Here is a 22,970-nt window from a genome sequence, read left to right as displayed (position 1 = left end):
CTGCTGGAGCGGCAGGCAGCAGCAGTAGATGCTGTCCCATCATCAGATCACACCCAACGGGGCCGCAGCGCACCGCTCCTCCGGCACCAACACCATGACACCCAGATTCAAAACCGCAATCTGAGCCGCACCGAGGACAAGACCGGCGGAGGACCGCGAGCTACGGGACGCGGAGACATACGCGCGCGCACACGTACACACGCAATCACGCACACAAGGTAGGGGTTGGGGGGAGAGAGACGAATATTGCAGCGACCAGCAGTCAGAGAACACGGGAACGCCGACCGAGGCGAACTCCACTGCCCCGCGGAACTGCGCTTTTCGCCCCCTGAGAGACGCGTCCCACTCGGACACCCGTGAGAAAAATTAGTCCCTGCTGAGTCCGTTCACGCCACAAAATGTCATCGTCGGGCAAGGACGCCAACAGCGGGCATTACGCCAACTATGTGGGACCGTACCGCTTGGAGAAGACGCTGGGCAAAGGACAGACAGGTTAGTGAAAGCCCCCCTCTGAAACCTCCCAGATGCGGATGATGCTGTCGGGACTCTCCTCAGCATCGCCGCGCCTGGTTCGCTCACATCATGACGGGTTTGACATTTCTTGCGTCGGCGCTGCGTGTTCTGAATGTGCCGATGCGGGAGAGGGGAAGCGGAGGGAAATGCCTGATAATTGCGTGATGTTTCTGGTGGATGCGGCTTTGCTGAATACAGGGAGAGATGACGATGATGATGATGATGATGATGATGATGATGGTGGTGGTGGTGGTAGTGCGCCTTTAATCCTTGTTGTCAGGCAGAGAGGGCTCGGTGATAATGGGCCCTTGTGATTTTTCTTGTCTCTAATTCCGTTATAGCATCCATCTGTCACATGGGCCCGCTCTCTGCAGAAGAGATGGTGATGCTGCACTGTCCGGTCCCTACACACACACACACACACACACACACACACACACACACCAAATTGAACTCATGGCTTGACACACACACACACACACACACTGCAGCTGCAACATCACACATTTCTGCATATTTGTTTCGGTGATGCAGCCTGCTGCTGGGTCTGTTTCTGGACCCGCTCTCAGAGGGTTATAAGATGGCAGGCGGGCTGATATTTCATGGTGCTGATGATGTAAGCCTTCTGTAGCCTGTTATTGGTTTATTTGTGGACGTTTTGTCACTGGCTACTCGTATAAAAGTGTCATTCCCAGCTTCATTGTCAAGTGTTTCATGAGTCATGCTGGTAAAAAATCTGTTCTGGTTTTGTTGGGGCTGTTTCTGTTTCAAACTTGGAGGCAGTGGATTCTGGTGTTTGATTGATTTTTTTAATACCTTTTTATGAGAGTTTTTAAATTCTTTAGACGACCCCTGACATAAATACAGTTGACAAAATACTGGATACTCCCCTAGTGATCATTGGAAAACCAAGTCAAGCTGTGTAGGCGATGGTTATTACACTGGTCTGCAGGTTAAAAAGAAATCCAAGTTCAATATCTGATCTGAGTTAGTTAAACCAATAAAAATCCTTCAAGAAAATAACAATAAACCACAAACTTTTCTTATCAAAGTGATATCAGCTGTCAGTTTATTAGGAACACCTAGGTAAAACTAATGCAGTCAATGCAATAAATCCTCCTAATGTTCCTAATGTGAGAGACGTGTTGATTTGTCCTCGTGGTCATCCTGGAGGCTGCAGTTTGTGGTGATCCATTAACATCAGTGACGGATCGGCTGAATGACAGATCCACCTCTCAGCTCACTGATGAGCAGCGTTCATCTCCTGCCTGAACGTCACAGTGATTTGTTTCTGTGGTCAGTGCAGCTACGTGCTACACCGTCTGGACGGCTCAGGCCAGGTCCCCCCCACCCACCCCCGCACACTTTCAGACACCCCCACCATCTGTGATCACATGCGGCCAAAAATGATCAAGGTGTCTTCGTCCGGTTCCAGCAGGTAGGAGCCGTTCGCCGCTCCGCTCCCTCGGTGGGTGAATAATTCATAACCAACCAATTAGCTGGCTGCTGGAGTTGGATTGTTGCTGGCTCTGTTGCTGCTGTATTAATCACACAATACTTCTACTTAGCAGATGGAGTAAAGCTGCAGAAGTGTGCATTTAACTCGCAAAAAGACACACAGACACTTTGTTTTCTTCTTTAACGAGATTAATGAAAGTATCTGAATCTGTGGAGGACTAAAGGTTCCACACACTCTCCTCCCGCTCTGCTCCGAGGACAACTTTCTGTCCTATGAACTAAGTAGCAGCTGCGCTATGTGAAACGTGAGCAAACTGGAAATGTCGGTGGTGATGTAGAGGTCTGGAACCAGGTTAATTTTAATCACTGATTAATTAAACATACAGTATATGTTATAGGTTTCTAACTTTGCCAGTAAAATGACTACGCGTGCAAACTGTGATTGAGACAGGTGTACAAGTTGTTGTAAGCTGTTTTACATCTACACACTTTCTTCAACTGACATTAAATGAACTGGACTAATTTAACTATTATTCATTACGAACTATTATTATTATTATTATTATTATTATTATTATTATTATTATTACAAACGAGCTACTGGAACTTTGAACGTCCCCTAGAGGATAAATAAACTATATCTCTATCTTTCTAAAAACTACCTTTAGAAACTCTGAAAATGAATAAGAAATAATAATAAATCATGAAGAAATCACTTAATTAAAATGCAATTCAATTATCCGGATATGCAGCAACTATTGATCATTCAGTCTCTTAGCTGATTGGCAGAAAATCAATCGGTAGAACTGTTATCATTTATTCAGTCATTTATCTCGCATTACAATTTAATTGTCAGCTCGATACTTTTAGTTAATCAATTCATGTAAAAACTGATCACCACATTAACCAGTAATGTTCATGGTAGCTCTACATTAATACTCATTAACTTCCATAGTTTTTGCTTTGTTTGTCTGAGGTTTTTCCCGCTCTGAATGAAGTGCAGTTATATTTGGACACACGTCTGACGCTCCTGCAGCGTCGTCTCTGACTGTGACTCCACAAGCCTGAAACAAACCTCAAGTTTAAATGTCCCACAGACTCTAATGCTCGTGTTCTCCGACGCTGCGACGAGTGTTTGTGCACTTTGTGAATGTGGTTAAGTGCATATACATGTAGAGATGTAGACACCATGTGCAGCAATGTGTGTGTGTGTGTGTGTGTGTGTGTGTGTGTGTGTGTGTGTGTGTGTGGTGTGTGTGTGTGTGTGTGTGTGTGTGTGTGTGTGTGTGTGTGTGTGTGTGTGTGTGTGTGTGTGTGTGTGTGTGTGTGTGGGCAGGCGGCTGTAGTGCAGGCTGAAGAAGAGTGATAGTCTGCTTGTTGGAGGCTGTTAGTATGAATCGAAGGCTGCGGTGCTGAGCTGGCAGACAGGGATGTCCGTATATCATTAAACCACCTCCACAAGTGTAGGGCAAGCCCACGCTCTTTGTTACTCTGTGTGTGTGTGTGTGTGTGTGTGTGTGTGGGAAACACAGGGGATTGCTGATACAGTTTATATTAATACACAAAGGAGCACAACGTAACGGCAAATTGTTTCTAAGTAAATTTCCAACTAATAAATCACAGTCATTGATTTACTGTATATTCTCTTTGCTTGGATTATGTTTCAGTGACTGTGTTTGAATTAAAACATTATTCAGCGACCTTCTCTGTTCACTTATTAAAGGATAATTCTGTCACTTTTTAAAAGTTTATTAATATCAATCATCATTAGAAAAAAAAAACAACTTACAATGTCTCTTATTAACAGTTATTATTACTATTATTATCATTAATAATTTAGTGTCAGTGCCAAAACTAAAACAATACCCTTTAAATATTTCTGGGGAACATCAACATATTTTTCATTGAAAAGAATCCAATGTACTTAAATATTAAATATTGATTAATACAAATCGTTTGTCTCAATAAAAAACAGTGTACAACTGGGATAGTTTATAAATCAAATTTTAATACATACGTTTTTAATGGACAGGTTGCGGGCAGGACTGGAAAAGTGTATGTTTGCTGATAAAGCCAGTGACGTTATCAGAGACAAACCACTTAAAGATCCTGAATAGAAAAGTATGTGACGCCAAAGATGGCTGCCGAGTGGCGAGATAAAGGTAAATAGATAAAGCCTGGAAAATATTATCTGCAAGTACAGTTATCTTTAGTGCCAAAATGATTGTCAGTCAACAACAGTTCTAATCGTTATTTAATCGTTAATCAAGCAAAAGTGGCAACAGTCTGCTTTTTAATTAAGATTTTCTGCTTTTCTCTTTACATTTTTACATTTTTAACTGTTTTTTAGACATTTTGACTAAACAATTAATCAAGTGATGGAAGAAATAATGAAAGTGATTGTTAGTTTTGAGCTTCTATTATAAGGCTGAGTGTGTTTTCCTGTCGTATGACCATTGAATACATCAATCAGGGGCTCGGTGCAGTAAATGAAAGACGAAATGTGCCAACACAAAGAAAAAATATGAAACAATTAGTCGTGTCTTGAGAGAGAAGCGATGTGAAGTGGTTGCTGCTGTACGTCTGTTTGCTTGTGTGACCACAGAGGAGAGTTTGAAGCTCTAAGTTGTTATGAGCGTGCAGTTGGAACAATGCCCTCATGGTGTGTGTGGTGGTCGCGGCTGAATGGCGAGAGGCTGTGCTGACTCTGAACAATTAGTCAGTCTGTTTTCATGTGTGTTGGGAGGGGGGTTGAGGTAACCTTTTTTTTTTTTGACACTGGTTTCCCAGGCTCCATACAGCGCTCATTTTCTAAGTGTTGGCCAACAGAGTGGATGGTTGTCATGGTTTCATTCCTCCTCCTGTGACAATGGCCGCTCTCTTCATCACCGCACGACTGCAGCCGCCAATCTCTTCCTGCTCTCGTCCTCTCTCTGTTCTCACTTCTGTTTCTTTGACCAGCACTTCACACATTGTTGGTGACCAAGCAGTTGAAGTGCGTAGATGTAAGAACCATGTCGCTTGTCTTTGGCTGTGGTTTAGAGCCAACCCATAATATATAATAACATCACGTGAGAGTTTCAACAATCTGTTGATGACCAAGATATTATAACCCATAACAGATTTACAGATGTCTGATAACAATTGCTTGAATTTTTCTAATTAAAGAATTGAAAGAAGTCATTTGCAATGGATTTTAATTGTAAGTTAACCTTACTGTAGATGCTTGCTAACACTTTAGCATACATTAGCAGTGTCCCAGTTCAGAGGCCGTAATCCCTCGGAGGCTGCATTTGAAGACCGATTGCGTCACAGCGGCGCGATTAGTCAGTCCCATTTTGAGGGCACCTTCAAATGCGTCCTTCTTTTCCTGGTTGACAAAGGATCCGACGGGTGGATCCTTCGCGGTCCAACCTATCCCAAGATTCATTGCGAGCCGCTAATGAAAGCAAACAACACCAACAGAGAGCGTGAGGATTAAACTTTTCAGTGTCAGTATTGTGTTTCAGCTCAGTTCAGCTGCTAACGGTACGACTGTTAAAACCAAGGGCCTTAAAATCTCAAGTTTTGTGAAAAAAAAGTTAGTTGTAAAGGTTGCTAGGCGACAGGAGCCACGCTTCGCATCACAACGCTTTTCGCGGTCTATGGCGGCTACGAAGGGCCAGACCTTCGTAGACTGGGTCCTCCGAAGGATGCGGCCCCTGAACTGGGACACAGCTATTGTGTTGAGCAGTAAGAGGATGCTAGCTAGCTTTACCGTACTGGATACTGGATAATTTTTTTGTTGGAGCCAATACAGATATTGATATTTTCCCGATAACAACCTGTGGGTCCATATTCATTTTTTATATAAACACATACATGATGAAACATTTTCGAAGGAATATGTTCAGAGCGGGACAATTTACAGTTGAAGAATAGACTTGTCAACGCTCTCAGACATATAGTGTGTGTGTGTGTGTGTGTGTGTGTGTGTGTGTGAATGTGGGTGATGGGGAAACAGATGAGTATAGCTGCTTTCTTTTCAGTAGCGTGAAACATTAGCCCGATAACATTAGCTACATTAAGTAAAATATAAAATCGTAACTTTGCTGCTCAGGATGTACTGATGTACCAAAAGAAAGATGGCTGACAAACGGATCAGTGTCCACAAAATCCTCAGATTCTGAGGTAAAACTACAGCAGGGAAGACGAGGACACATTTCATTTTTAATTGTCTGCAACCTGTAATGGAAATGTGTGTGTGTGTGTGTGTGTGTGTGTGTGTGTGTGTGTCCGTTGTGTTATAATGAAAGTGTCATATTATTGACGTGAAACATCCTAAAGACTGTAGTCCCTCGGCCCCAGTAGAGTAGTGCAGCCGTGTGTGTGTGTGTGTGTGTGTGTGTGTGTGTGTGTGTGTGTGTGTGTGTGGTGTGTGTGTGTGTGTGTGTGTGTGTGTGTGTGTGTTTTCAGTGGGGGTAGTGTAGGCAGCAGGGAGAGCCCCAGCACAGATGGCTTCCTTTAGGTGGCTGAAATACAGCTTCATTATCAGCAGGTTGCAGGTGGTAACACTCCCATCACTCTCGCTGCGTATGTATGCATATATATCTATATACAGCCTGTGTGTGTGTGTGTGTGTGTGTGTGTGTGTGTGTGTGTGTGTGTGTGTGTGTGTGTGCCTTCACTGTGTTTTATTGGACTTCCTGGGTTTGCTTCATTATGCTGCATTAAATGCAAAACAATGCACATAATATTTATGACACCACATCTGCATACAGAAGAAAAACAAGTATGAGAAACACATTTCTAATATGATTTAATTCAGTATGACTAAATCACATAAAACATTGAAAATGAAGCTGAAATTGAGTAAAAAACGATTCTGCACATTAGTCAAAATTTGCAGCTGAAACAGAAGAGAAAACTCTTTCCTGGGTAAATGAAGAAAAACATAATTTCAGTTATTTTCTGGAAATAAAATCCCTGGTTTCCTGCTGATTTAACGTCTCTATAGCAGTAATTGTGCAGTTGCTTTAGTTTTAACGCTAAGGTTTTATTTTTTTTTTTTTTTCTGTTGTGCAGCTGACAAACATACACTAAATAACACTTTCCATTATTTTGTAACATGTTTCTCCTTTCTCTCGGAGGTGTTTCCCATCATGCCCGGCTGTGCGTCTTCTCAGGCAACATTTGAAAACAGAGTAGTTGCAGTGAGCGCGCTCCAGAGCTGGGGGAGGAGGGGGAGGACGACTGCTGGTAGACAGAAGTCTGTGGGGAGGGTTTCTCTGCAGACACGGGGGGGGGGGGTAATCAAAATTATGGGCAGTGTCAAACACCCTCCTCCACCTCCTCCTCCCCCTTTTCCTGTCTCCCCCTTTTCCTATACAGTACATCCCTTTTGGATTGTTCTCTCGCTCTTGCTCGGCCTACCAGCTGAGGGCTCGGTTACCACGGCAACCGGAGGAATGCTCTCTTCTGTGGCTGGTTGGAGGTATGCTTGCTCCAGATCTGCGTGGCCCCTCCGCTCAGCCCTGGAAGAGGGGGGGGGGGGGGGGTGTGTTACGCCTGAGCCATTAAACAATGACTGATAAACTACCCCCATCTCTCTCTCTCTCTCTCTCTCTCTCTCTCTCTCGCTCTGTATCTCTCTATCACTCTTATGTTTTCCTTACATTGCTCACTTACCCCCCCCCCCCCCTGTCTGCGAGATTATCCTCAGCTTCTCCTCACAGGACACATTCAGTATTACACCACCCCACCCCCTGTTTAAACAGATGCTACGATGTTCTGGAGAAAGAAGTGAAGACGTGGGAAGAGACAGAAACTGAGAAGTTGTAAACAAAGCTTTGACAGAAGCGTCAATTTGTCGTAGTTTGTGGAAGAATCTTGTAGTCGAGTCAAATTTTACTTAAATGGCCCAAAATCAAGGAGCTCAACAAACTTTACTGCGATACGACTTCCTCTGCCCTCAGACCCTGTCAGTGTCAAACCCGTGACCCGCTCTGACACACACATTTCCTCTATTTCTGCTTCCGACATTCACTTTTGTCTCCATGTTACAGTGCAGGGAGAGAGATTCATCAAGAGCACAAGAGCAGCCGTTGCCAGGATAAAAGCAGACCATAATAAACGCTGTTCTTAGAAGTGCTGAGCAAATTAATGATGCAAGAAAAGAAAGTAAAAACAATTTTCATATCATACAAAAAAATCTTTGATAGCGTGGGAACAGGAAGAACAAAGTCTGTTTGTTGTGTGTGTGGCTCGATGGAGAGATGCTGTTGGTGTGATTCAATTAGCTGGAGCCATGCTCGCCTCTGGCTCACACACACACACACACACACACACACACACACACACACACACACACACACACACACACACACACACACACACACACACACACACACACACACACAAACAGGGATGCAGTGCTCGCGTGTTCCCGGGGCGCCTTGAGCTGCTCGCAGACACATAGTGTTGAGTTAGTTTAGATTGCTGTCATCTTGCCCGTGGCTGTCAGTCATTAACGAGTCTCCCTGCGCTGCTGCTGCTGAAATATTCAGGTGGCTGAAGACACGAGCGCCAAAATGCGTCTCAGTGTGTGGGGGTGTGTTACTGCTTCACATTACTTATGTCCTGACGCTGTGATTATTGTGGATGTCGACTCTTCTTTGTCGGTGATCCAGAGTCGTCTCATATTACATATCTGTTTGTACCGCTATTAACCTGTAAAATACATCTGCACAGGTTACGGTTAACTCAGTGTGAGCCTGGATTACAGTCATCCTCGTGGTGGTTTCTTTTCCCAGTAACAAGGAGTGTAAGCAGTGTTAGCTGCGGCTAAATTTATGGGTCAGTTTGTCTGCTGTCATTATTATGGCCAGCTTCTGGACAGATCGCTTGGGACATGTCAGCTTGGTTCAGGGGCTGGAGGTGTGGAGAGATGGGTAACCTCTAACAAAACACCAGAACGCGACTCCCAGTAGCTCTAAAGTTGTCTTATTTACATGTTGTAGCTTTTAGCTGACAGCAGGAATAATCCACAGGACTTCTGCGGTGCTGCACTCAGTCGCTGGGGCTAAGCTAGCTGTTGAGCATTCAAGTTCTAGCGTTGGAGCTGTTTTAAAGCACAAATGACGAACTGATTACTTCCACTGTCCAGCAATAAGGAGAGTAATGGCATTACTTTTTAACTTGTGCAACATCCTTGGTTTGAGTCAAGTCAAGGAACCTTGTTGTGCATCATTCCCCATCTCTTTCTGACTGTTTCACTTTCTAATAAAGGCTCCAAAATATAAACACTACCGGACACTAACAGTCCAGTACAGATATGTTAAAGTTATTGGTTTTCATGAGCTAATGTGTGTTTGAGGAAGAATTATGATGTTTCTTTTTGTTGATTTGATCTATATCAGCGTAAAGACTCTTTCCTGTCCCAGTTATTTACCTTTATCTGTGAGTTTGATGTTACGAGGGACCTCAGCTGGCCTGATAATTCGTTCATGTATTTGTTGAACAAATTGGAAATGTGGGCCACAGCTCTTCTGCTCTGCGGTCTGATTATAAACTGAATTTTGATGTTTGAATGCAGTTCTTACACTGACAGCCACTGAAGCGAGCTTGGATGTTGGGGAAAAATATGTTGGATTGCTGAAGTTCCAATATCAGTTCAGATACTGAAGTTACACATTAACTCAGTATTTTTGTATCCAGCAGCAGCTGAAATGACCTCATCCAACCATCCACTGTCATAAACATGCAGCAAACTAAAGAATACATGTAAAACAAACATGGCAGAAGTTAAAAAGATCAAAAATACAGTAGAAATTCTGAAAAGGCTGCAAGTTATATCCTGCTCTTTTGTGATGAAAGTAAGAAAAGACTTTATTTGCACAGCCTGGCTGAAACGTCGCACTTCACTTTACATGTGAAGTTTTTCACACTGAGTTCTTCCAATTGCATGAACCTGTTTTGATAAAGAGAAGTTACGTAAAGGCCGCTGTAAACAGCCAGTCAGACAGTTCCAGGGTTTTAGTCCTTCAGCAGATGTTTTGTTGGTCTGTATGTTTGTAGTGTACCAGTCTTCACCTCCTTCTCTCCACTTGTTTCATCTGTCCATCTCTCAGTTTAGATAGAAGAGTGAGCTCTCTTGTCTCCTCCCTCCCTCCCTCTCCTCCGTTACCTCTGGTGCACAGCCTTGTGTCCTGAGTTTACCCCCAGTCAGCTATGTGTGTTATGTTACTGTAGGTAGATGATGTGGTAGGTAGAGCTTTAATCAACTCCTGCAGTGTGTATGCACAGCTTGATAATTTGTTAAATTGTCACATGAGTGCAGGTGATTGTTTTGTTGTTAGCGGTGAACACGGAGCAGACATATGCGCCAATGAGTTCGATATGTTTGTGTGCACATGTGGGGCCTCGCTGCCACCTGCCGTGACGGCTCTGATTGGATTCAGCGCAGTCTATTGAGAGTGTGTGATGTAATTTCGATGACGTCCTTGTGGACCAGCCGGGGGGGTGGAGGGGGTGGGAATGAGGTTTGGGGACCCCGCTGGGCAGCAGCGTTGCCATGGGGCTCTATCAGTCCAATCATCAGCACTTATCATCCTGATTACGACACCTGTTAAGGTGGAGATGCTGAGGGTGCTCAGGCTGCAGCAGGAGAAGTTGTGTAGCTGATCTGCTGTCGGTTAAACAACACTGCCGGTGCAAACATACAGTTAGAGAAGAGGCTGTTTTAGCAGGAAGAGTCTCTCCTCTGCTTTTCCATCAAGACAGCACTGAAACAATTAGTCTAGTCATTAATTACACTCTCACGTTAGTTACCGTAACAGCAGAAAGAACCAGGGGCCAGCTGCACAAAGCACCTTTAGTTTTCTAAGTGTGACACATAAGGTTGAATTTCTCCTTAGCTGAGGGAAATATTTAAGGTTGTTGCACAGAATAACTTAAAGCTTTCCGTTGTTAAGTAAAAACACTAAGGCATTTGCAGTGATCAGAGATTCCATGGAGCTCGTTTGTTTGTTGACATTAGCGCTTTTGATACTGGTGAACATCTCTCCTGTATCGTCTCACAAAGTTGTCCAGAAGGAAAAAATGTCTTAAAAAATCACATTAAAGAAGTGCGGCGCTCTCTCCTCTTGTTCTGATGGAAACTTCACCAGTGTTCAGCAGACGGTCAGAGCGTCTGACACTCGGTGAACAACACGGCACACAGATGATCGATCGACATGAAATACTTCACCAATAGTTGACTGGAAAGATCCTCTAGCGTAAAACCACAGCGTGATCATCAACTGCAGAGAAGCTGAAGAGCACAGCTGAGGAAAGTGGAGCGATCAGCTCTAGACAGTCGGACAAGTCATAAACTGACTGCTGATCAAATCTATAATAGAGCAAAATCAATTCCTCGTCATTGAGGGTCCATCAGGTTCTTCAGATGGTGGAAAACTCTTGTTGGGGAGTTCATCCTCTTCATTTCTCACCATAAACTCAGCCATGTTGCAGTTAAGATTCAATCAGAGGTACCTTCATTTCTTTCCTTAGTTTGGTCGCCGAGATCAGGAGAAAACCTTAAATACTTAAGTGAACATTTTAAGGAAACCTTAAGGAGAAGACTTAAGGTTGTTTGTGCAACAGTTTTTATTTTAAGAAAATCTTAACTTAAGATGCTTTGTGCAACTGGCCCCAGGCCTTTATGGGAACTGGTTTATATTAGAGTGCAGCTTTAATTCCTCGTCCCTCATCATCCTCCATGTTATCCTGCAGTGTAATCTATTTTTCCACAGCGGTAATGCAACAAACACCCTCCCCTTTATTGGAAGGCTTTTAATGTGAAAAATGTGCAGGAAATGCTTGATTGTTTGTGTTGAACATCAATCAAGAAAAATGGCAAAGTGAACAGACAGAAAAGGTAAACTCAGAGCAGCAGAGTGGTGAATAGAACAAGACTGAATTTACCTTTTTAAAGTACAAGTTATATTGATTGAGACTACACATTGGCTTTATATGAGAATTGAATATCTTTGTTGTTGGACTGTTGGTTGTAATCTGAAGACGTAACCTTGGGATAAAGTCATCAGGGACGCTGGTGCAGGTACGAAATACCACAGCTTCTTAACGGTTCCCACACAATTCACACCAAGACTAGAGTCCGGCTGAAAGCAGGCGGAGACGGTTCCTGTCAGGTCACTTCAGTCCTGTTCTTCAGGCCATAGCTGAAATAAAGGGGCAAACACATCAGAAGTCACCAGCTAAGGGGTGAAAGTGACCTCAGGCTCCAGCACTGCTTGTAGGTTTCTATCACTTTGCAGCAGCTGCGCATGAAGGTGGTCACCAGGACCTGCGCTGTCGCTTATCTTCCATCTCTTCTTTAATACCACGAGCTATCTCGACCAGAAACGTCTTCACATGCTGCGATATTCAACAGAGGCCAATTTAATGCCTCAATCAATAGCTGGTAATCAAATGGGAATGGGTTATGGGTCCAGATAAGCCCCTTATGGTCCCGCAGCCCTCTTCCCTCAGCCAAAAACTTAATGAAATTGAGCATAAATCCCTCTTCTCTCTCCCTCTAAAACTCTCTTTCATCCCTTTCCAAAAGCAATCTGGACTTTCCCCCTGAGTCAGCATCTACAGCGTCCAGAAGTGAAGCAGGGGAAATTACCATGTGAAGAGCCGCTTTACTTCCCTCTCTCTGATCCGGCCCCGTGCCCACGCTCGACCCTCACTTCATTTCATAGGAATATGGAGTTTCTGGTATCTCGTATTAGATAAATAAACTCCCTTCCTTCCTTCCTCTAAAACCCCTGACTAGTGCATGATGGGACGGCCGTGGGCTTTTGGTGCCCAGTGATTTCACTTTGGAATTTCACGGCGAAGAGGACGCGGTCATGGATGGAGAGTCCACTTAGCTACAAAGACTTAATGAGGTTTTCACTACTTTGTTCATTAGCATTACCCATGAGCACCAGGGACAGGTGGGGGCAAACGGGCTGCAGCGCTGCAGCATCATGTCCTTTTTGCGGCAGTGGGTCGCTCACGTGGCGGACCTACACAGATGGTCCGGGCCCTGGAAGAACCACTTCCTGTCTCAGAATAGTCGTCCAGTCCACACAGATGGCTCGTCAGCGGTGGCGCGTGCAGATGAGCCGCGTCTCCTGGAGCCCGCAGCCTCAGCGAAACAACCAATCATGTGGCATAATCAGATTAAGGGGTGGGGGGAGGGGGGCGGGGGCGTGAGAATCGCCATTATACTCACTTTAATGGTAGCGCTAGCAGGTATTACAGTTCCCTGTGTGTGTGTGTGTGTGTGTGTGTGTGTGTGTGTGTGTGTGTGTGTGTGTGAGAGAGTGATAGTGTCGAGGTGGAGGTTGTAAATAACACAATACATCATAATAACAACCGTTACTGAATACACATGTAGAGAGAACAGACATACCATCATGTACTTCTATAGTAGAGCATGCTTAGACTGTGTGTGTGTGTGTGTGTGTGTGTGTGTGTGTGTGTGTGTGTGTGTGTGTGTGTTGTGTGTGTGTGTGTGTGTGTGTTGCAGTATTTCAGGGAGCGCTCTGTCTCTAACCTGCAGTGTGGTGTGAGAGCTGTTCGGCTGCAGTGCTGCATTACAGCAGAGAGCGGCTGCAGCTTCTCTGCAGTAAACACACACACACACACACACACACACACACACACATTCCTGTCTCACTGGTGTTAAAGGGAAAAATGGGGCCCGGGCTGCAATACATTATTTGTGAAACTGTTTCTGCATTACATTGCGTAGCTACGGTTACCACTGTGCGTATGAGTGTGTGAGTGTAAGTGTGTGTGTGTGTGTGTGTGTGTGTGTGTGTGTGTGTGTGTTAGAGGAAGATACAGACACTGCAGGTGTAAATGACTTACCCAGCCATGCCTTGAGGTTATACATTAGTAGTTAAATTAATTATACCATGCTAAATAATTTCATGATGAACATTCACTTTTAGCTGCGAGCGGCAACAGCTAAAGATGGCGGCAGTCAACAAAGACTGTGTTAATGTTCACGGTCCTCAGAGGGTTAATCTTACTGTTTCTGGTGACCTCTGACCTTTCTCGTAGCACCACCATCATGCCAACAATGTCAGTTCATACACAAAATATATCAGGATCGAATATGTGAAATGCAGTTAAAACCTTAATACGTGTTAAAACCACTATATGTAGAAATTTCATATATTTTAATTTTACCAGGCAGTGAGGAGCTAATGAAAGACACCATGAAGTTGCATTATGGGAAATGTAGGATACTGTGTTTTTGAGTTTTTGGAAACACATACTAGAGACTAAAAAGTAGATATTTCTGTCTGTGTTATTTTTATCTGCTTCTTGCATATCTCATACTTCCCTAACCCTAACCCTTGCTGCAGTTCCCCTTTAGCTGTAAACAAATAAACAAACTAACATTACGCTGTAAACAAACTAACATTACTCTGTCAACAAACTAACATAACTCTGTCAACAAATTAACATTACTCTGTCAACAAACTAACATTACTCTGTGTAAACAAACTAACATTACTCTGTCAACAAACTAACATTACTCTGTGTAAACAAACTAACATTACTCTGTCAACAAACTAACATTACTCTGTGTAAACAAACTAACATTACCCTGTCAACAAACTAACATTACTCTGTCAACAAACTAACATTACTCTGTGTAAACAAACTAACATTACTCTGTCAACAAACTAACATTACTCTGTGTAAACAAACTAACATTACTCTGTGTAAACAAACTAACATCACTCTGTGTAAACAAACTAACATTACTCTGTCAACAAACTAACATTACTCTGTCAACAAACTAACATTACTCTGTCAACAAACTAACATTACTCTGTGTAAACAAACTAACATTACTCTGTCAACAAACTAACATTACTCTGTCAACAAACTAACATTACTCTGTCAACAAACTAACATTACTCTGTGTAAACAAACTAACATTACTCTGTCAACAAACTAACATTACTCTGTGTAAACAAACTAACATTACTCTGTCAACAAACTAACATTACTCTGTCAACAAACTAACATTACTCTGTGTAAACAAACTAACATTACTCTGTCAACAAACTAACATTACTCTGTGTAAACAAACTAACATTACTCTGTCAACAAACTAACATTACTCTGTCAACAAACTAACATTACTCTGTCAACAAACTAACATTACTCTGTCAACAAACTAACATTACTCTGTGTAAACAAACTAACATTACTCTGTCAACAAACTAACATTACTCTGTCAACAAACTAACATTACTCTGTGTAAACAAACTAACATTACTCTGTCAACAAACTAACATTACTCTGTCAACAAACTAACATTACACTGTAAACAAACTAACACTACGCTCTAAACAAACTAACACTACGCTGTAAACAAACTAACATTACTCTGTAAACAAACTAACATTACTCTGTCAACAAACTAACATTACTCTGTCAACAAACTAACATTACGCTGTAAACTAACTAACACTAAAATTACGCTGTAAACAAAGTAACATTACGCTGTAAACAAACTAAGTTTTTTCTGTAAACAAACTAAGTTTTTTCTGTAAACAAACTAACATTACGCTGTAAACAAACCAACATTACACTGTAAACAAATTAACATTACTCTGTGTAAACAAACTAAGTTTTTTCTGTAAACAAACGAACACTACGCTGTAAACAAACGAACACTAAGCTGTAAACAAACTAACATTACGCTGTAAACAAACTAACACTAACATTACACTCTGTAAGACTGGCACATTCTCTGTCTTTGTCTCTGATCTCCTCGATGTCCGCCTGCCGGAATTGATTTTATCGCCATTATCGAGTTTGCTTATCAGTCCGATTGTTCATCAATTCCCTTAACGATTCCTGATCGATTTTCTGCATTCATTCATTCATTCATTCACTCTAATAAACAAAGGGCTCTGACTGAGTCTTCTGTACAAGCATCCCTCTGAAGCTGTGAAAATAGGCAGAACAGACACAAATTGCTGAAAGATGAAAGTGAATATTGGTTGAGAAGACAAAGAACTGAATTGCATTAGCTGTTATTGACCGCATCAATAATGCAGCTGCACAGTCACTGATTTGGCGGCTTCACAAGCTCTATTTTCAACACTCTTATGGTTGAAAATGTACAGAAAACGTTTATCTTTAAGTATGAAGATAAACGGTGGTGTGATAATGATTTCACATGGCAACAGTAATATATCATCAGATATAATGTCATTTTGTTTTTATCAGCTTCGGTGGAATGTTTGTCTGTGTTTGTAAATGTTAAACTCGTTCCGAGAGGATGAGGACAAATCACTTTGATCTTCGTCTTGCAGCCGGAGGATGTTGGCCATGATTGACCAGAGTGTCCTGTGAAAAAACAAAAGGAGTGTGGGTGTTGGGTGTTGGGTGTTGGTTGGACTGCCCTTAATCTGCTGCTAATCCAACCATCCAGTGCGACTCTCGTGGTTTTAACCAAACAAAATGAGAAGCTGAGATTCGACAGGGTTGTTTCCTGACACTTCTTCGATCATGGCATCAAAATTTTGCTTTGGTTTATAGTTTTTCTTAGTTTGTACATAATATTCAGAGAAAATGGGTTATATCTAAATCTTTAATCCTCCTCTTTGTTTTCAGATGACAGTGAAATTCAAAACTGTGTGTAAATTCACAATAGCCCAGTTTTTTTTTTCTGTCACAGAAAGCAGCAGATCCCTGTTGTTGTGAAAGTGTTAGCCTGGTAATGGAGGAGGAGGGGGCTGACAGGAGGTCATGACCCTCATTACACCACCTGCCAGATGGCCCAACACCATGCAGTGTATATGTGTGTGTGTGTGTGTGTGTGTGTGTGTGTGTGTGTGTGGGCCTGGGTCTGTTATCATGGATGAACGCAGACATTCACATGAGTACAAACTAGGTGTTGACACATTAGAGACTCTGACAGAAAGGGAAAGCACGCAGCAGGTTCCAGGGGTAGTTGTAATTTTTTCATACAGGTCAGTGAACGCATCTTGACGTCATTTGTCAGCAGCAGACTGTCGTTTCACACCGAGAACAAAACGTAGGTTTGCTGGTTTTTATTCAATAACAGAAAATTGATTAACAACCGTTGATGAATCAGTTTCTTGTCCCAGCGTCTCAGATGTGAGGATTTGTAAATGATCACGGATGATTGAAGAATGAAGGTAATGTTTACAGCCCTGCAGAGTAACGTACATTAGCTCATAATGAAATCTTTTAGAGTCAGTGTGTGATGATGCAGCTGTGGAGGAAGCAGGATCATCTAAAGGGAGCGTCTGCTTCATGTCGAAGTCACTCACTTTGTTAGTCAGGAACAACTCGATGTGTGTTCTCTCGACTCTCCCTTTGACCAAATATCGAGCAGCTACCAGTCCAGCACTAACCATCCTCCCTACAGCACTGAACACACACACACACACACACACACACACACACACCACACACACACACACACACACATCCTCCTCAGCTCATCACTCCCTCTTCATCTCTGCTGCCCACCCTCTTTCCCTCGTCCTCTCTCTTTCATGCCCTCCTGTCCTCAGGCAGCAGGGTGGGTGGGTGGGGACCAAGTCAAGTTCCCTTGCTTGACCCTGCTGATGCAGTCTTCGTTCCTTCAGGCTAAAAGACCCCCACAGACTCCCTCAGTGCGGCTGGTGTTTATTGAGACGTTGGGAGGGATGCTGGGTCCACCACGTGAGAGGGGCTCAACACACAGTCGGCCAGTGGAGAGCAAAAGAAAACGCAGACTCCCTCATGTCAGGGTCGAGCTTCAGAAGCGGTGGATGACTGTAACCGTGGAAACTGAAATCTTAGCTCTGAAGCGAGACACTGTAACGGCAGTTGGTGCGCCTGGAGCTCACGTAGCGTGACGTATTTCTGAGTCAAATCATCAGATCATGAAGGTGGAGCATCATTTTGAGATGCATTTGATCAGGTCGTTGAGCGTTGAGTCTCTAGAGAACCACGTCAACACAGAGACCTCCACCCACTCTTCCATTGTTAGATCAACAGATGGAAGACGAAGCAGAAATGAATAAATTAGAGGCAAATAGAAATGAGATGCACTCTACTATTGATCCATGATATTGCAATGCTAGCTACTAGCTAATGAGGTAACTGTGGTTTTATATGGTGGGCGGGGTTAGTCACCCACCCACCTCCGAGGTGATTGGCTGAATTTTTCTATAGATCCAAATATGTGTAATAATGTTTTCCATAAAGAGAGATTTTGAATAGTCAATCAAGAGGGATCAGAACTGGAAAATGTTCTTTTTAGAGATTTCCTGGTGCCAAAATGCAGAGTTTACAGTTTGGGTTGAGTTGAAATCAATTTCACAATATTAAAAAAAATAAATTTCCAATATTGACAGACATGAGGATATGGAAAAATCGATGCAAAAACACAATAAAACGGTCAAACTGATGCCTGAATGATATCGGATTAGGACTCAAGGTTGATACTGACACGTGAGTCTGTATTTTTTCCACTGTAGAAAAAGAAAAAGCTGTTGTAACTTCATTGAATGCAAATATGAAACAGATATATGATATGATAAGTGATGTGTTGTGATTTGACTGAACGTCCCTAAAGTAAAGTGACACGTCTGTACGTTTGTGTATCAGTTGAGATTTTTTGATACTATTGTTGATATGAAACCTGAGTATCAGCACCAATACAGAAGTAATACGTCTTTTAATGTCTTATTTTGAAAATAAAAAAACATTTTGTTCTACAAGACCCTGCGGCAAAGGAAGGCGGAGACATGAGCATCGTTTTGTCTCAGTGGAAATAAGTTGAACAGAGTCAGCACTGCTGATGCTGATTAGAGACCAATGGCTGTACTAGTGTGTGTGTGTGTGTGTGTGTGTGTGTGTGTGTGTGTGTGTGTGTGTTTGTGTGTGTGTGTGTGGGGGGGGGGGGTTAGAGGGGAAGACGTTGGGGGCGGGGTTATCAGGAGCAGGTCAGCTCCTCTTTGGACTCTCTGAGGAGGAAGCTGGAGAGGAGAGCCTGAGCTAAAAATACAACCCAGCATCTCAGAGTCATACAGCCTTCTTCAGCTCTGGACGCCTGCCAGCAGTGCTCAACATGCACACACACACACACACACACACACACACACACACACACACACACACACACACACACACACACACACGGGCCGAGCAGACAAAGACAACGCTTCGAGCAAAAACTGGAACTAGAGAGGCAGGTGGACGGGGCAGAGAGGAGGATTGAGTGAAAGAGAGAGTCAGAGGGGGAGGGGCACGTATGGTGAAGGATGAATAAAAGCCAAGCGGGGGAAGGGATGGAAGAGCAGGGGAGAGAGGGAGGGAGGGAGGGAGGAGGAGGAGGGGGGGGGTTGAAAAGTGAGAGCTTGCAGAAAAAGAACAATGAGAGTTATAAAGGAATAAAGAAAAGAAAAAAAAACAAGACAGGTTAAAAAAGGAAGAAGAGAAGAAGAAAAATCTTTGTGATGAGCTGTGATGATACCTCGGCTGCCGTCCAAGCCTGAAAGCAGATCTTACCGATGATGTAATTGTTTGTCATTGGTCCCAATTACTGATTAAGGCTTGATTGGCACTGAGGCGCAGCCAATTAGACGGCAGGACGTGTGACAATGACACCACACTGTACATCCTCTGAGGATTTGTGAGGGTCCGTGTAAGTGGGACTCAGGCCACAGCTGGGAATGGAGATGAAAAAGCATCACGCACACGTCATTGGCCGATCACACAAGGCTGGTTCCTGCATCCCAGCGTGCTGCATCTTTCAGAAAGGCACCATCATAGGAAAATGAATTCACCTTTTAGACAAGAAGCTGAATTTTTGTTACCTACGTGAGGCAGGGGGATGGTGGTTTGATCCCTGGTTTCCTCCCGGTGTCTAACTGAGTTTCCCTCCTCAGATCTGTCCCTTTCCCACTGACTCTAAAGTGACAAAGTGTGTCTTGACAGATAATGTCGCATGCTGAACACCTCTGAAAATGAATATGACGGCGTCTGCTGCGTGACGGACTGGTGATACGTCCCCAGTGGGACACGTCCAGACTCCAGAAAGTGGGTCATCCTCTTTCTACACTTAGTTACTGTCAGTAAATATTCAAGCCATCCAGACTCACTGTGCGGTGCCGCTGCACTTCCTGTTGTTGTAATTGAGTAGCAGTCACAATGCACAGCAACTAATCACAACATTTAGTAAAATACTCTGCAGCCTCGTCGCTCTTGAGCGCCTGTTTATTGGTGTGGCTGCTGCCCATCTGTTTGCAGACTCGGCTTCTCTCAGCCAGCTGTTGTCTGCGCTCAGTCCAGCCACAATCACTCGCAGCCAGAAGAGACGGCTCCTTGTGGCCCATTGATGCTCCTTGATGGGAGGTCAGGCCTAATTGGCCGGCGTCCTATCTCTTCCACAATGTGAGCCATTGAACGTGAAAGCTGAGCTGTGATTAAGTTGCTGCTGTTTGGTTTTTAATTTACACAAAGGGAAACTCTCCAAAGTGGCCTCAAGTATCCTGGACTCAGAGCCCTTCTGATCTCTGTGGTCTCAGTCGGCCTCAGCCAGGACCAGAGGGACAGTGCAGGGCGTCTGCCTTTATTACTGTACTTATTGACATTATTATTCTCCAGCCACTAACCAACCAAACTTTTGTAATCTCTGTCCTCACATATAGATGTACGCACAAAGTCGTACATGAACAACATTGTCAGTGACGTGGTAATTAACTTTAAGTCAATTTACTAAACAAGAAACAGAGAAAATCAGAAGTAGAGGCTTGGAGTATTTTGTTTAGTTAAAAATGAAAATTACAAGAAAAAGTACAGAATCTAATGAAATACTGACCAGAGCATCAACTATTGATTAATCCACTGCTGAAAATAGTTCTGGACAAACTACAGTGTCCAGTTACTTTAAGAAATTGTGGAATCAGCTCTGTTTGGCTGAGAGATGCTTCAGAAGAGAGGTGGATGGACCTGAAAGAGATTGAGGAGAGGGGAAACTGCACACGGTGACGACGGCAGATTGATAAAGAGAGATGGCGGGTTAAAGATGGAGGAACGTCTCAGGACTGTCGTATTTTTCAGGAGAGGCCCGGGACAGGCGGGCGATGGATGCGGGGATGAAACAGCGACTTGCGTCTGAGGGATGAGAGCTGCCGGCCTCGTCATCAGTCTGCCTCAGTCCTCACTGTCAGACCTGATGAAAGATTCAGCCTCCAGCAGACTGAGAGCGGTGGTCCCACAAATAGAGAGACTGCCACAACCCATAGATTTGTCACTGTGCTGGAAATATTACGTACAGAGGAGCATTAGGGAAGTAACTAACTTGTAATTCCTCAGCTCAGAGTGGCCTGAAGCGCTTTGGAATAGGGTTGGATTAGGATGGCTGCTTGTTGGTGTTGTTTTCACTGGTCAGGTCGTTTGTCGCAGCTCTGCTTTCACGCTTTCCAACAGATGTTGAACCAGCTACAGGGATTTGTTCCCATTCAGACACCAGAGCGTCGGGGAGGTCCGGCACTGATGCTGGTGATCAGGTCTGGCTCTCAGCGGTCTTCCAGCTCATCCTAAAGGTGTTGGACACGGTGTTGGATGGACTCGAGGTCAGGGTTCTGTGCACGCCTGTCAAAAACTGGGAAATGTTGCTTGGTTTGCAAAGACGGCACCATCATGCAACAGGAAAGAGGACAAACACAAACTGTTGCCACAAAGTTGGAAGAACAACATTGTCTACGATCCTCCTCAATATTTCAACTGGGAGACCTACAAACCAGTGCATGAACAGCAGTTCCAGCAGCACCTGCCCAGTAAACAAGAGAGTCTATATCTTTACCAAGAGTCAAAGCTCTTTGTGTCTCTGCCCTCAGATTGAAGTTGGGGGTTTTTCCATGTTCGGGGGTTAGTTGTGAGCAGTCAAGCTCCTTTGGCACAGAGTGAATGTTTTTCCCCGTGAGGTAAAGTTGTTTTGATGACCTTGATGACAAACTGCACTAACAGTCTGAAAGGAAGTAAGGAAACAGTAAAATATGGCTGATATCTGAAAGTACAAACAGTGAAATTAAACTCCAAACCACTGAGATTCAGGTAGAAGCAGAAGTAGTGGGAGCTGAACTCAGAGCTTTCTGTCTGATCTTCAGAGCAGCCACACAGCTGGTTGGCCGCTCGACCTAGCATGACCTCAGCAGTGTGGCGCAGCTATTCCCCCGCTCCGAGGCCGTGGTGGAAACACATGTATTCACAGCTCAGCTCGGCACAGTTAGACCCTGTATGACTAAACCCTGCATGACAGGGGTCGGCAACTTTTTCTAATCCATTAGATGGTGGCCAGAACAGAATCAAAGGCTAATTTAAGATATTGATCAAATGCGACTGGAATTTACTGGGTTACTGTTCACATATGTGGCGCTGTGGCCCACAGTCACAGACAGGCGGGGGATCTGGTAAAAAGATCGTATGATCACCTTTTTGGGTAGAATTGCAACCCACCATCTTGTTCATCATCTGCATTCTGTTTCCGCTCTGATTTTATTCTGAAAATCCTGACCAGAAGTTGTGATTCCTCTCTCTCCCCTCTTCAGGACATTTGTGAGCTCATCCGCCCACAGTCACATGTTACACGTCTGACTGACCAATTTCCTGTTGTGTTCTTCACATCACGCATCATTAGAGGTTTGTCAAGCAAATAATAGAACCTTTGGACCTTCTGTGCAGATTTTTTTCAGAATAAAAGCTCACAATCGCTTCAAATAAATCATTACAGACTTTTTTGCTCTTTTATTTTCTTGTTAAAATCGCTAAAGAGGAAGTGATTCTTCAGGTCACTGTTGATATGGGTCAGTTCTGGTCTGGCCTTCCTCCTCCTCTTGTCTCCTGTTACTTAGCCACAGTCAAAGCTGAGAGGTAGCGCAACTTCCTCTTCCCATCAGTGTATTCATGAATGAATTATCCTCTCACACTCTCAT

The 22,970-nt window shown here is 43.6% G+C and overlaps 1 protein-coding gene across 8 annotated transcripts in view; it reads left to right on the top strand.

Moving 5' to 3' along the window:
* Nucleotides 1-22,970, top strand: part of LOC130169188 (serine/threonine-protein kinase BRSK2-like) — a 141,051-nt gene continuing 118,081 nt past the window's right edge. For all 8 annotated transcript variants that reach the window (XM_056375729.1, XM_056375695.1, XM_056375712.1 and 5 more), the window contains exon 1: nt 1-492. In XM_056375729.1, the coding sequence (XP_056231704.1) occupies nt 399-492 (94 nt within the window). In that variant the 5' untranslated portion in view covers nt 1-398. The remainder of the gene's footprint in view (nt 493-22,970) is intronic.

The sequence above is a fragment of the Seriola aureovittata genome, chromosome 1, assembly GCF_021018895.1.
Source record: "Seriola aureovittata isolate HTS-2021-v1 ecotype China chromosome 1, ASM2101889v1, whole genome shotgun sequence".
In the NCBI taxonomy this organism is placed as follows: Eukaryota; Metazoa; Chordata; class Actinopteri; order Carangiformes; family Carangidae; genus Seriola; species Seriola aureovittata.
The sequence above is the reverse complement of the archived record's forward strand: the minus strand, read 5'-3'. Positions and strand labels throughout refer to the sequence as shown.